Here is a 15,906-nt window from a genome sequence, read left to right as displayed (position 1 = left end):
ATGATGTTTTGTCATCAGTAACAACATATACAACATATCCTAGATGTTTAACATATTTAAGAGCACGACCATTCAGTATGATACTATACTATACTTCTCATTCTTTCGTCGGCGTCGACGTTATACGGCTTTTATTTTTAAGTTATGTAAACGCTGTCAATGAAATTTAAGTTTTTGTCCATTTTGGCGAAGCTCAAAATGGATTATTAGGATTGTGGAAAAATATAAAACCGACTCCATTATATTATTCGTCTATAAGTAAAAATACACTAGGGAGTTATATATATATTTGCCAGCTATTTTTACTCAAAAACTAAACTACTAAACTGAATTTAATGATTAAGACATAGATTAGATTACTATAGATTAATTTTCTAAATTGGCTTATAAATAAATTTGTTGCAATTTCTACTGAATACTGTAGCGCCGTTATACAAGAAGAAATAACCTGAATCTCTTCCCAGTCTTTTAAAGCTTGTTTTCATAACGAACGACCCACTTTCTGTAATCAAAACTTATAAGTTGCTTCCATTACTTATGTATGTATGACTAAATTCTATATAGTCCATGATGATTTGTGTACCACATCGCTAATTTTAGGCTGCCGTTAACACATCGCACTCACCAAATGCCACACATAACCTGCATAGTACGCTCGTTTCATTATACCGGAGCAACCCCAGGAAATAATCAGTTTACAAAAGGGGCAGTAAGAAAAAGTATATAGTAATGTTTTAAGGATTTTGTAAATAAGTTTATACTTTCTTTTTGTTTTATATTTTCCGGGATTTTGTTGTAAATTTTGGTGCACATTCTTATATACTAAAACATTTTTTTTATTTTTTTTGTATTGTTATATATATAATCAGTTTACAAAAGGGGCAGTAAGAAAAAGTATATACTCACCAGACTGTAATGTAGCCTTTGCCATCAACCTGACACAGCGCACGGCAGCGCGGCAGTTGTGCGGCGTCACGTGCGCCACGTCCCTGATCACAAGAGCAAGCGCCTCTACACAACGAGCAAGCGCCGTGCTCCGATGCGGCCGGAGGGAAACTTGCTCCAGCTCCAACTCGACGGTTTCTGTTGCGCTGGCCGATTCGTTCTTCACCTGAAAGGAGTTAAAACTATACACTCCGGTATTTTATTCTTCCAGTCTTACATTAGCCGTCGTCTTCTACTAAACTCTTGTCATAGTGGTCGTGGTTATCATGGAGTGACGCTTTTTGAGCAATGTTATTGCTTCAGAAGCTTTCATCACTTCTCCTTCTGGTAGACAGCACAGTAAATACAACGTGTAAATGAAAACCGAAATAATACGCCTGTGAAGGCTTTAGAATTACATGATGTACTGTCTCAGAGACTTATCTGTGAAAATTATATGTGAAACCGAAACACTAATAGTTTTTCAGTAACCCACTGCCATAGTTTTAACTGAAAGAAATCAGATACAGCCCTAACACCACATAGGCTATAACTGTCATAAAGAAAACAAAATTGCACATTTCACTTTCCCCGTATTAGCAATATGGGGAATAATCATGATTTTTCAACGACAGGGTTCCAGACAAGATACCATCAAGCGATAAGGATGCTATTGCGTTTGCATGTGAATTATTTAATTTTAGTCTTTTTTACCATTTTTTTGCACGACTCATGATGCGAAGCATCAGAGAGTGCTTTACGATCTACGAAAATTTTTTTCGCCTCATTTCGGCGGCTATTTTTCTTATTATAGCGTTGTTCTACTGCAATAGAATTGGAAAAAAACACCAAAATAGGTCAAAAAATTGTCCTGTCCGTCATGTGTGAAACCCGAAAACACTCTAACTTGTGAAAAAATCCATTATTTGAGTTATTTTTTTTTTTTTTAAATTCTAATCGACGATTGTAGGTCACTGAATGCGAATGATTAATTAATTCAGTGTAGTTTAATTGCAATTAATAAAAAACGAAAACTGCAAGACTGTATATCTATATATATCCATGTAAAATTAACATGGATGGTGATATATCTATATCTATAGATATTATGTACATTTTATTCCACCAGGGGCGCCTGTGCATTCGGCGACGGATCGTCAAGTTTAGCGGACTCGTAAACTAACACTTTTTTTTACTTTAATTGTTTTTTTTTTCAATTATTCTGTACGAAAAATGAAAACTGTGACAACAACAAATACCACACCTTGTGGTAAGAACTATAGACAAACTAGGTTATATGAGTTGCATAGTGAAAATCGATCGGTGAAAGGCAAATTTAAGCCTAGGAATCTTTTTGGCCTAGGCCTTGTCCGACTTTGATCTATCTTAAGCCTTACCAATATCCATCCCTGTGTTTGCGGAGAGTGAGAAAGCTCACTTTCTGAGGAGACGCTGGTCGGCTGCCTCTCACTTTCATCCTCTGAGCCTTCGGAGCGGCTGGAACCAGCTAGAAGTAGAAATATTCTCTTTATAAATAAGTTTATTTTACTGTATTTATTTATTTAATCGAAAAATCCCTACTAAATGTCAATGTAAGTTTGTTTGTTACGCTTTCACGCGAAAACTACTTAACCTATCCTCATGAAACTTTGTACACATATTCTTGGAAGTGTCAGAAGTAATATAGGATACTTTCATCCCGACATTAAGCTTGGTTCCTTTGGGAGAGGGGATGAAAGTGTTTGACGATTTTTCACCATAACTCTGACAAATTATAACCGATTTAAATAATTATTTTTGTGTTATAGATGTTATAATATGTGTTTAATTTTGACTAAACTTTGTATAGATCTGATTAATGTGGTTTGAGATACAGCACAGAACTCCTCAGCGCACAGCAGCAAATCCCTCATTTAAGGCTAAGCGATACTGAATACTTTTTTTTTTAGAACTACAACTAAATTGAATGCCACATCCAAAATCAAAATCAGACGCAGACGAAGTTGCGGGCAACAGCGAGTACAAAATAAAAGTTTTATATTTAAAAGGTGTAAAACATAAACTCTTAAGAGTTTTACCGTTACACCCTGCGCCGTCGACAATCATTGGTCGTGAATAACTACAAGCTAAATTCTAAAATTACATTTATGCTAAATTCACTACGACAATGCAATGCAAACTACGACGAATTCACACATCGCCATCTTGCCCCAAAGTAAGCGAAGCTTGTGTTATGGGTACTAAGATGACTACTGAATATTATTATGAATACATAAAAAACGAAAAACTTTCATGTTCATTTCACACAAACATTTTCCAGTTGTGGGAATCGAATGACCCTGCTTTCCGAGTCCAAGGAAAGCAGGGTCGCTCCAAACTTCGCCAATCTGCGTCAAAAGCTGGTATTTAGCGTATATTTTTGAATAAACAAACATTATCGTTATTGAACGATAACGATGGAAATGAACGGTTCAACTCCCGTTGGTTTTGGTTAAAGTATGCTCTTGCTGCTGCGCCATTCTATCAGGCTTATGAATAAGAACTCCGATAGGGTTTGATTTTATTACAGTTCTGTCGACCTCCCTGGCGCAACGGTGAGCGCTGTGAATTTAAGTAGGAGGTGCAGCGTTCGATTTCCGGCAGGGGCATGAATTTACTCTGATCTGGTCTGGTGGAAGACTTGTGTTAGTTACCACCCTACCGACAAAGACGTACCGCTGAGGTGCCGTGACGATTTAGTGTTCCGGTGCGATGTCGCGTAGAAACAAATTAGGGGTATGACTACCATAATCCCAAACAGGTTAGCCCGCTACCATCTCAGACTGCATCATCGATTACAATCCGTTAGGATTGTAGTCACGAGCTAACTTGTTGTTATAATAAAAAAAAAAACTCTTAAACCAACCGCACGAAAATAATCTAAAACAACATCATCAGGAAGAATGTTTCAGCTAATATCTTATTTATTTATTCAATTACAAGTCCATTACAATGTCATATAGATATACATAATAACTAAATTTTCGCAAAGAATGTCAATCTAATGTTTACATTTGAAATGGAACCCTGTGAGGGCGCTGTAACCAGATTGAGAGGCGGTATCATTATTGTCAATATTAAATATTCTCATTTAGGAAGTCATTTATTTTATAATAAACTTTATCCAGCAAGTAATGTTTCAAGGATTTTGTAAATAAGTTTATACTTTCTTTTTCTTTTATATGTTCCGGGATTTTGTTGTAAATTTCTTATATACTAATACATTTTTTTTTTTCTACTGTTATCCTGCGATCAGTCCTTGACTATGAGCAGATGTGTTCATAGATATTATACTAATACATAAAACTGAAGAGTTTGTTTGTTTGTTTACTTAAACGCGATGGTCTCAGGAACTACTGGTTCGATTAAAAAAAATGGAGATCCATTATCGATGAAGGCTTTAGACTATATATCATCACGCTAAGACCAATAAACCAACGAATATAGACCAACGAATGTTTCAAATTCGGGTTACTTTCCCCCCTTTTGAGAGCTTCCGCTGCCTGCGCTGCGTAAACGGTTAAAGTTTCGATACAACCATGTATGACAAAGTTGTTCTTCTTTAAAAGTTCTAATAAAAAGCATGTTTCTCTTTTAAGGTTGACTCTTACGCGGACCAAGCCGCGAGCGACCGCTAGTTAATTGATAAAATTCAAACGAATAAAAATTTACGTAGCGACTAGAATTATTTATTATAATAATCCTCAATAAAAGAAGCACAGATAAGATACTAATTGATATCAGTAAGTTTAGTAATTCTTTAGCCAATTATTTATTTAGTTATTCTCGCCAACATGAGATTGCTACTGGTCGTATTTGGTCTGGCCTTGACCTCAGCAGAGCAGTATTCGCCAATAACTAGGAGCTACCATGAAGAGATTGGCATTCCAGAGGCGAGGAGGATCAAAATCGCGGAGGAGTCCATGGATTTTGATGGAGCGAGGATCACAGGCGGTCAGACCTCCTTATTAGGAAACCACCCACACATGGTAAGGTTACTTAGGACTTTTATCTTATCAATCAACTTTCTAACAGTTGGTTTATTCTTGCCCGCGTTTCCGGTTAGGTTGGTTTTCTTGGGATAAACAGTAGCCTATGCACTTTGCGAACTTGCAACTAAATCTATGCGTAAAATCAAGTTAATCGGTTCTTTGTTAGGGCGTAGAGAAAGACAAACAAACAACCACACTTTCGCATTTATAATATTAGTATTCCAAATATATGTTTATTAATTTTTACAACTGTACTAAATAGGAGATTAATGTTTTCTTGTATGATGTATATCAGTTTCTTGATTATACTATTACTTCTAAATGCTCAAACAGGTCTGGATGTATAACGTATCATAAGAATTCTTACATCATCCCGAGTAACACTGACAATACATTAAAAAAAATACAATATGGCCGCTGCATGGCGCCATTTGCAACTGTGATAACTATTATATATAGTGTTCGGTTCAGTCATGTTCTTATAAAACACATTATGCTTAGTGATGACAGCGCCTTAGATGAAACTTTTTGAAGTTGGAAATTCATTCCAGATCTTTGTTTTGACGAATTAACAGAAATCATTGCAACAGAGCAATCTGCTGAGTTTCTTGCAGGCTTCTTTTCGGTAGAATCTGCCTTCCAAACCGGTGGTAGAGTCACTACAAACAGACTGACTTGACGTTTCAAAAGTACTCATAAACTGTGCCTACTTGAAATAAATGAGTTTTTTATATATTATTAAAGAATTTAACATTTTCAGGGTGGTATGCTTATAGATTTGACGATAAACGTTCAGTCAGTATGCGGATCCTCCCTTATCTCCAGAACAAGGCTGGTGACCGCTGCTCATTGCTGGCGGCATGGCAACTTCCATGGGCGTCAAGTCACCGTGGTTCTTGGGTCGGTTCGCCTGTTTACCGGCGGTATTCGGCAATTAACTGACCAAGTGACACTGCATCCCAACTACAGGGAAAGCGATCTTCACAACGACCTGGCTGTTATAATAATTAGAGAGGTTGCAACAAACAGTGAGTATACGTTTCCAGGAGTATGAGAGGCGAAAGGTTTTAATTTTTAGAGCAAAGAGTTCAAACCCCGGTACTCACCTCTAGCTTTTTTAAGTCATGTTCGTTTCAAGGTGAAGGATAACATTATTTGTGTGGCAACCTGCATGCCTGAGAGTTCTCCATAACTTTCTCAAATGCGTATGAAGTACACCTAACTGCTTCTCATTGTGGGAAGAGATCCATGCTCTGTGGTGGGCCGGTATGGATTGATGACTATAATAAAGTATCGTCATCATCATATTAACATTACCGACCCACTTCAGAGAACGGACCTCCCAAAACGAAAAAGGCTTAGGCCGTAGTCCACCACGCTGGCCCAGTGCGGATTGTTGGACTCCACACACCTTTAAGAACATTATGTAAAACTCTCAGGCATGCAGGTTTCCTAACGATGTTTTCCTTCACCGTTGAAGCAAGTGATATTTTAATTGCTTAAAACCCACATAACTTTTTAACCCACCCACAAACCCACATAAGTTAGAGTTAGTTAGTTAGTGCGTGCTGGGATTCGAACTCAGCCCCCCGAAGGTGAAGTCGAGCACCTACCCAATGCGCTATCACCGCTCTATTATAGTATTTATTATAAACTGGCTGTCCCGGCGAACTTCCTACCGCGAATCATTTTTTTTTATGAACGTTATATTTTAATACTTATTATCCTATTCCGGTCTAAGAGAAATCAAAAAAATCAAATATCATAAAAATTGGTCCAGCCGTTCTTGAGTTATAAATGGTGTAACTAACACAACTTTCTTTTATATATATAGATACTGTGTCTGAGATGTATACAGGTTTTATACTATTTTTATCGTTTATTTTATTCATCAAAACTGTACATATTATGAGATGAAAACTGTTTTTTTCTGTATTAAGAATAAGAAGCGCTCTAACCAGGATTAAACATAAAAAATAATGTGCATGAATACTATTTAGCTTTAATTTTAACATCTATAAAAAAAAACAGGTCAATAAAGACTGTCCCTTTTTTTTTGGTAGTTTTATTGGGCGGACCTAACAGATGGTCTACCTCACGAAGTGGCGAACCATGGCCTATAAACAGAGTATCAATGCGCAGGGCATGCAAGGAATTCGTTTTACAAAGTGTCAATCAGATTAAGACATGGCGTTAAGCCATGTGCCAGTTATTGTGGCATCGAACAACGTTGCTTTACAGATTATTCGTAGCATTTGGGCACAAGCGACACTTGTTAATTTTTTAATAAACAAATTATTGCAGACGCTGTTAATATCATCAGAATCCCTAGTGGCAATAATAACTACGCTGGAGCGTGGGCCACTGCGGCTGGATTCGGTAGAACTGAGGAAGGTAAGTCTAATCGACCAAACGATAATGTATCTCTACTAATCAATATTATTATGTCAAAATGGCTTATATGAGACTTAGGATTATATCTATAAATGAATCCATACTCATATTATAAATGCGAAGTTGTGTTTGTTAGCAATGATCAATATATAGGTACGTGGCTTAATGATACCTGGAGCAGTGATCAGGAAATTAAGACTCGGATTGCAGTAGTACCTTTCTCAGAATTAACAAAACTACTGCAGCCGCAGACTTAAAATCCCTTTGCGCATTTTTCTCCGAATTTGTTGCATCTAGCCCATACTTCTATACGGATGCTTGAACTATTATAGAAGACCTCACGAAACGTGTAGAAGCATTTGATAGGTCGGCATTCAGCCATGACATGACATGACAGATGTTTGCCATTAGTTGGATTCATAAAGTTTATAATGTGGAAGTTCTGCAACGCGTGAACCAAAACAACAAACTTTTGCACACTATAAAGTTGAATAACTTGGGCACGTGAGATATGAGCTCCTGCAAGTTATTTTGGTGGGAAATTTTGCCGGAATAACAGGCATTGGTCGCAGAAAAGAGTCCTGGTTTCATAGCATCAGAGAGTAGACTCGCGTCGCGAATAAAAGACAAGTATTTACGAAACTGATTGCCAACCTTCGTTTGTCGGAGGCACCGCTAAAAGATAATAATTATAATAATCAATATAATTGCAACCGATCTACAGGGTGAGAAGAGGGCAGATGATGTTTTGCAGAATAGGGCTCCGCGCACAAATTCTGTCAACTCATTTGCATCGAACATGAATGAAATAAGCGATAATAAAAGAAGAAAGTGGTCAAGACATTTTGGAATTAATGTATTGTTACTTTAATAAGTAGACAACAAAGATAAAAATAATAGGGATAAAAATATCCTTTTTCCTGTAAGTTGCGGGACGGGAAGCTTTTAATAGCCGACACAGGAACTCGATTAAATCCCGAAAAATAAATAATAAGGTAACCTAGACATGCTTTTTAATAGAGAAAGTATTACTGATACAGTAATACTTTAACAAGCGGATAACGATTTAGTCAGAAATATGGGCAAGAATATTTTTTTTTTATAATAGTTTAAGTTGTTTTAACCTCACTAGCAGGATCATGTTATTTTCCAGGCGGCCAGATCGGCATTACCCAAGTGTTGAGCCACGTGAACTTGCAAGTCATCACTAACCAAGCATGCGCGCGGACTTTCGGCAACGATGTCATCATTTCATCCACGCTGTGTACCGCCACGGCAAACAGCAGAAGCACTTGCGGAGGAGACTCTGGAGGACCCCTCGCAATCGGCTCTGGCACTAACCGTGAGCTGGTCAGTTTCGTTAACTAATTTTTATCTATTTTGGAATTTAAACTGTCGTGCGATCAGTTTAAATTCTTTATTGACGGATGAACGGCTGAATTTTCGTCAAGATTGCCCGACGAGTTCCGAACCCATTTGGGCTCTAAGTCATGAGCTTGAGCGCCACGGCACGACGCACACTGATGCGTGCAAACCGAGCCGTCTTTTTGGAGTTGAGGCGTGCGGGCCGCTAGCTTCGTATCATCGTCGCATGGTTCCCGCTTATGGGTAGCCAGTAGCAGCCATGCGACGATGATAAGCATCAGTGTGTGTGACTAAGAGCCCTGATGGGGTTCGAAACTAGACGCGCAATCTCATAAATAATTTTTGTCTTTCTGTTTTTTCATTACACACGTATTTACTGAGTAGCGGTTGCCCGCGACTTGTTCCACGTACATTTTGTAATACGTGAAATACTTCAAATAAAACCATGTTGGCTATTTAAATAAAACGTTTAAATAAACGATGGTAACGGATTAACCTGTTAGGGATGTGGCAGTTATATTAAACGTAACCTCGCACCGGAATAAGACGCTTGGCGGCACCTCGAAGCCTTCTACCTGATCAGAATGAAATTATAAATTTTGCAGTGGATGGAACTTTTAAGGCATCAACGCCAGGACACAACGCATCACGGAGCCAGGGGGGCGTCTAAAAATATCCTACTAATATTATTAATGCGAAATTTTGTATGGATGGATGGATGGATGTTTGTTACTCTTTCACGCAAAAACGACTGAACCAATTTCACTGGATTAACACATAGGCTACTTTTTATCCCGGAAAAATGTACGGTTCCCGCAGGATTAATGAAACCCAAAAAACCGCGTACGAAGCCGCGAGCAACAGCTGCTTTTGTCAATAAAGAAGCCTTTTACAATTAAAGTAGATCAGTATATCATGACATTATTTGTTAACCAGATCGGCATCGTATCGTTCAACCACCGCGAGGGATGCACGCGAGGCCATCCGGCGGGCTTCGCCAGAGTCACCTCATTCGCCGCATGGATCCGTTCGCATTTATAAATCTGTTGATTCCTACCGTCTTTTGTAAATTATCGTTATATAAAATGTTTAATTGTGCATGTGTGAAGTTTTGATCTTGCTTGAAAAACCTATTCCCTATTCCGTTAGTCCCAAATAAAGTAGGATATGTTGTTAAGATGCATTGCTAGTAAATAAAATAGTCTAGCGTTTTTTATTATTGCTAAGTTGGAAATTCATCATCCTCATCATCATATCAACCCACTACACGGTTCTCCTCCCACAATGAGGAGGGTTTAAGGGTACATCACGAGTGCCAAGTTCTGATTGATGGACTCCACACGCTTTAAAGTACATTATGGAGAGCACTCAGGCATGCAGGTTTCCTCAAGATTTTTTAATCCACCATTAAAGCAAGTGTCGTTTAAATTGCGCAACGCACATAACTTAAAAAAGTTAGAGTGAGAGTGAGTTAGAGTTATTCATTTGAAATTCATTATTATCATATTAACCCATTACCGGCCACTACCTCTGTAGTGGGCCGATAATGGGTCACGAGTCTCCTCCCACAGTGAGTAAGGTTTTAATAATACTCTAATGTGCAACATGTTATTTACACTACGTGTAGTATTAAAATCGATTAAAGAACAACAAAGTAAAAAAAAAGTTTCTTGTAATGGGACCCTTTAAATTTCCAGTTTTTCAATATTCTTTAATTAATTATTAATATATATCGGTATCTTATGACGGCCGGACAGACGGACGGACGGTAAACAACATTGCCATACATGATTAAATCGAAACTTTAACCGTTTATGTAGCGCACGCAGCGGTAGCTCTCAAAAGGAAAAAAAAACCGACATTCTTCATTGGTGCTATGCTCCTATTGTTATATGATATATGATAGCGTGACGATATACAGCCTTTAGCCTCTATCGATATTTTCAACACTGAAATAATTCATCAAATCGGACCAGTAGTTCCTCATATCATCGCGTTAAAGTAAACAAACAAAAAACCTAAAGATTTTAAACTAAGATTGTCATGGTTACTCAACATTTCTTAAATTTAGTTCAACGGGTAGATACAACGATCATATGTTGGGATTTGTCAATATTTCGACCGAGTTGCAACTCATCTGCTTTATCTATTAGTATAAGATAAAGTTATTTCCGAGCAAATTGGAGAAAGACAATTGATTTAAATTGAACAAGATTGTGTCAAAGTTCAAATTCAAATTCAAAAATGTTTTATTCATGTAGACCTTATTACAGGCACTTAACATGTTACACTAATGTTAGAGAAGGTGATAACTGCATTCGTTAACTTAAAACTAAAGCTGGATAGTGATAGGAAGGATAATGCCCTCGCGCTCCTACCCACAGAGGCATTAAAATTAAGTTTAGGGATGATTGGCCCCTTGGATCGGTCTGTCTTTTTATAAAAGGTTTTAAAATAGTTGTCTGATGGACATATATAAAAATGGAGCATCAGAATTTATATGAAGTTAAGTAATTATTTTGGGAGCTTCTGCAAAACAATATTGGCCGACGGAAAGTGTCTGGGAGGATTAGCGAATTATTGTTAAGGATATTGCCTAAAATATATGTAAAATTTAGCTCGAGAATTTACGTGAGCTAAGTAATGTTTTTATGTACATTGATTACCTGATACGTGAAAATTGGCCTTCTAAGCAAGCTAGCAGGTAGGCATACGTTCTTAGTACATACTAACACTACTCAATCGTCCACATTTCCTTCGTCAGAAAATACGTGACGTCTGGTGGCTCTTGGACTTGGATCTTGGACTATAATATTGTAATAGGATTTTTCTATAAGCTTACGTTTTATATAATCTTTGAACTTATTGAGAGAGATCATAAGGATTTCATCTGGTAGTTTGTTATAAAAAGATGTACAATTACCCTTAAATGAATTACTAATTTTATGCAGCCCAGTAAACTGCACTACAAGTTTATTTTTACTTTTAACAATGTCAGTACTAGGGCCGTTGTCATCAATGGACTTACCGGTGTAGGCGCTGGCGGGCGCCCCCCGAGGCCACGCGCCGGCGCCCGCCGCTGCCAGCAACGCGAGCAGAACCCCCCACTCGCTCGCACTGTGCACGTTCTGCGCGGACGTCTTCACGAGCTCGTACAGCCCGGACGAGATCTGTTTGATACACAATAATCAATATACAATGTGTCCCAGGGCTAAGTGACCGCCCGGCGTTTATTGAACGTTTAGACAAAATTATTATATAATATTCGATATCGATATTTAATAAAGTTATAGGATATAGGTTTAAATACGATTGTTAGTTAATATTAAAATATATTTATAGTACCTACCTGCCTACCTACTACCAATTTTAAACTTCCGATGTATCTACCTAATCATATTGAGGGAATTTTATTAATATGGAATATCTTGATTGATGTAGTAATTAGGTGGGTGTTAATTAATTTCTTCAGATGTTACCTTTTGTCGACGGCACGGTGGTGTACGGTAAAATTCGTAAGAATTTATGATTACACCATAATAGTTTTAAGTCTACTTGTGAATTTTGGTTAATAAATGTATATTATATTATATTATTATTATATTAACTAGAGATCTAATCCATATATCCGTAGAGATTCCTGACATGCTGCGCTATTTTTAAATTATTTTTTTGTATTTACTGTCTTTTTTATTAACAAACTGTTATCATATAATTTATCAATTCAAGATATTAAATCAATATAAAATGAAATGAAACAATTTAAAAATAAATAAATAAACTCAAAGTTTATAGAAAAATCACGTAATTTTCTTTTATTCGCCTCGTAATACCGAAAAATGTGAATATTATTGTTTTTTAAACTATTATAAAACTAAATAATATTACCTATAATTTCTTAAAACAATGTTTATAGCTATATCAAACATACCAAAATACAAGCTCTTGGAATGTGTTACTTCTTCGGTCAAAAAAAGGGATGGCGCATTTCAAGAGTTTTTATTTTGGTACATGTTTGACCCGTGCTTTTTAGTGGGCCGGAAATGAGTTGATACGTACAGGAAAGTAGTTTTCGTCTATGTGTCTATTTCAAGTAACGTAACATAATAAAAATGGATTAAAATGCGGATAAAACTACGGTGAATAAGTGGTACTTTATATGACTATATTAGAAACACAAATGTATTTTTATCTTTAACACAGCAGCGGAGCTAGGAATCGTAATTTTTTTCGCATACATTTACAGAGATGGCGGTATAAAAAGCTGCATTTTAGGGGGCGCGTTAGGTTAGATTAAATGAACACGCACGAAGACTTTCCAATCAGAAGTATAATAATTCATTATAACAAGAAGAGTACATGACACGGCAAATTAAAGACGACACGAAATAAAATATAAGAGACGGTGCGCACATAAAAAGTCTAATGATAGGTCGAATTCGCATGCAGTCGAGTCGTGCGGAAGGTTTGGACTGCACTCCAGCGCCCGGCGCGTAGGCGACGATCGCGGTGGGAACTTAGCCGCGTCGGCGCGGACGGCCGGCCGTACGACCTAGTTTATTTTCGCATATTACGGCTTTCGCCCGGGTATGCTTGTGAATTAAATTTATTTGTAAATAATTATATATTTATGTTATGTGGATGAGTTGGTGTGGAATGTGCACGTAGTGTGATGTATGCAATACGAATACTTATATTAACTATGAAATATATTATTATAGTGTATTGTGGTGTGTGAATGAATAAATGAAATAAACTGATATATATGTGTTGCCTACATGCATAATCCATTTTTGTCACAAAAAACCAATTAAATCGAGAACAGAGAAGGGAAGAAATAAAACTCACCACATCAGCTTGTTGGTAGAACAACTTGTACGGCAGCCGGTACAGCAGGGTCAGGTAGCGTAGCAGCAGCGGAGCGCATTGCTCGCAGCGCATGAGGCGCGCACTCGTACGCAGTAGCGCGGTCAGCACGCGCGTGAGTGCGTGCGCGCCGCAACCCCCCGCCCAGAACACTATCCGCTCTATGTGCGGACCCACGTCCGTCCAAACGACCTCTACACGGTCTCTGAAAAATTAAAAAAAATTCATTTATTTCAAGTAGGCCTAATATAAGCACTTTTGAAACGTCAAGTCTGTCTGTGTGTAGTGACTCTACCACCGGTTCGGAAGGCAGATTCTACCGAGAAGAAGCCGGCAAGAAACTCAGCAGTTGCTCTTTTCCAATATCAACAATTTACATTTTACATTTTAAAATTCATTGTTCTGAGGAAATAAACATACTATAAATAAATATACTATGACAGTTAACACATCGCCATCTAGCCCTAAAGTAAGCGTAGCTTGTGTTATGGGTAATATAACATTAATTATTATTTTGAAATAAAATTTGACTTAAATTTGGTGGGTTTTATAAGTAGGCATTTCTAAATTTGACTTATATAATCAGACATTTTTGAGTTGACCAAGAAGTTGACATTTACCTTATTTTACTATTAAAACTGAAACTAAATGAATTAATCTTAAAAACAAATAAATTGCCTAATTGAACAGATTTGTATCCGTAAAAAATTTTGCACGCCTTTATGGCAAAACATGTTTGGATCATTTTAATTTTGTACCTATTTACCACATATTATGTAACCCATGTTTAATGCAAATAAATGAAATTATTATTATTATTAAGATGACAGATGAATATTTTTCAAATTCAAATTCAAATTCAAATTCATTTATTTCAAGTAGGCCTACTTTATAAGCACTTTTGAAACGTCTTGTATGCATGTTTGTGTGACTCTACCACCGGTTCGGAAAGCAGATTCTACCGAGAAGAGCCGGCAAGAAACTCAGTAGTTGCTCTTTTCCAACATCAACATTTACAATCATTTTGCTATCTTGCGGGAGATGAGAGCGAGGCTGGCTGCTTCCATTCTACCTTGTCATTGAGGAATTCATCAAATGTATAGTAACCTCGCTGTACTAGATGCGTTTTTACACATTTTTTAATGCATTGGTAGGTCAAGAATTTCCTTAGGAATCATGTGGTAATAGCGTATACTCAACCCCACAAAGGAGTTCTGCACCTTTCGCAGACGATATGCAGATATCACTAATTTATGACCGTTTCTGGTAAGTCGATTGTTAATTTTAAGAATAATATATGTGATCACACGTATAACGTCTCCTCTCAGAATGAGAAGGGTTTAAGGCCGTAGTCTACCACGCTGGTCAAGTTCGGATTGGTAGACTTCACACGCCGTTGACAACGTTAGGGAACTCTCAGACGTGCAGGTTTTCTCACGATGTTTTCCTTTCCCGTTCAAAGCAAGTGATATTTAAGTTGCTTAAATTAAAAACGCACATAACTCCGAAAAGTTAGTGATGCGTGTTAGGGCTCGAGCTAGGTAGGTCTCTACGAAAGGAAAGCCGAAGCCTTACCCACTTTAATGCATGCTAGGATAACCTACAAAAAGTTGAACATTTACTATGTGACACATTAATACTATGTCATAAAGCATGTACTTGGTTGTCTATTTTAAATAAATAACAACAATCCATTCTAGTCCGCATTCGTCCTCAAATTTTCACTTACCTGTTTTGTATTAAAGTCTGTCCAAGGAGTTCCAAGAAGAATATTGTGATGTCTTCTAACTGAGGATTCAGTTGCATGCTGTCGCAATCCGGTGGGATTCCCACAGCCACCATGGCTCGAATCAATTCCTATAAACAACGCCATATTATCTATAACTATACAGATATCCTGACCGACTGACAGACATCCTAAAGAAACCTACACAAACTTTGTAATGTTAATAGATTGTCTTTAAGCATCGTAGAAGTGTCTTAGAAAGGATTTTAAAATTCTAAGGTAATCCCCTTAGAAGTCAAACAAAGTCAAAAGTCAAAAATATCTTTATTCAAGTATGCCCATAGGTTTCACTTTTGATCTGTTTTTATAACAAAATCCCTCTTAACATCACTGATCTTTCGGATAGTAAATTTAAGGCACACGTTAAAATCGTTTTAATAAGGAAAGCCTGCTATTGTGTTAAAGACCATTTAAATGATAAAGAAGTTTGGACATAGGATATTGACGGTGGATTAAATGCATAATATTTAAATTCACCCAAACATTAATTTATAAATGATCGCTATAGTGGTGATATAACAATTATAATACAATAAATAA

The 15,906-nt window shown here is 37.1% G+C and overlaps 2 protein-coding genes across 2 annotated transcripts in view; one reads left to right on the top strand and one right to left on the bottom strand.

The window, feature by feature from the left end:
- LOC120630876 (Golgi-specific brefeldin A-resistance guanine nucleotide exchange factor 1) overlaps positions 1-15,906 on the bottom strand; it is a 51,640-nt gene that overhangs the window by 17,439 nt on the left and 18,295 nt on the right. Inside the window, exons 18-22 of the mRNA XM_039900194.1 lie at positions 15,310-15,437; positions 13,563-13,785; positions 11,743-11,884; positions 2,322-2,431; positions 907-1,111 (exon numbers count right to left, since the gene is read on the bottom strand). Of these exons, the coding sequence (XP_039756128.1) occupies positions 907-1,111; positions 2,322-2,431; positions 11,743-11,884; positions 13,563-13,785; positions 15,310-15,437 (808 nt within the window). The remainder of the gene's footprint in view (positions 1-906; positions 1,112-2,321; positions 2,432-11,742; positions 11,885-13,562; positions 13,786-15,309; positions 15,438-15,906) is intronic.
- LOC120630877 (collagenase-like) lies at positions 4,758-9,755 on the top strand. Its single transcript, XM_039900195.1, has 5 exons — positions 4,758-4,952; positions 5,716-5,983; positions 7,260-7,349; positions 8,503-8,699; positions 9,651-9,755. The coding sequence occupies exons 1-5, from the start codon at positions 4,758-4,760 to the stop codon at positions 9,753-9,755; spliced, it is 855 nt and encodes a 284-aa protein (XP_039756129.1).

This window comes from Pararge aegeria, chromosome 17 (assembly GCF_905163445.1).
Source record: "Pararge aegeria chromosome 17, ilParAegt1.1, whole genome shotgun sequence".
Taxonomy (NCBI): Eukaryota; Metazoa; Arthropoda; class Insecta; order Lepidoptera; family Nymphalidae; genus Pararge; species Pararge aegeria.
Note: the sequence above shows the minus strand (reverse complement) of the source record. Positions and strands in the feature narration are given on the sequence as shown.

Coding starts and splice junctions, on each gene's coding strand:
- LOC120630877 (XM_039900195.1), top strand. CDS start 4,758: ATGAGATTGCTACTGGTCGTATTTGGTCTGGCCTTGACCTCAGCAGAG. Junction 5,984..7,259: donor TAGAGAGGTTGCAACAAACA/GTGAGTATACGT, acceptor AAATTATTGCAG/ACGCTGTTAATATCATCAGA. Junction 7,350..8,502: donor ATTCGGTAGAACTGAGGAAG/GTAAGTCTAATC, acceptor GTTATTTTCCAG/GCGGCCAGATCGGCATTACC.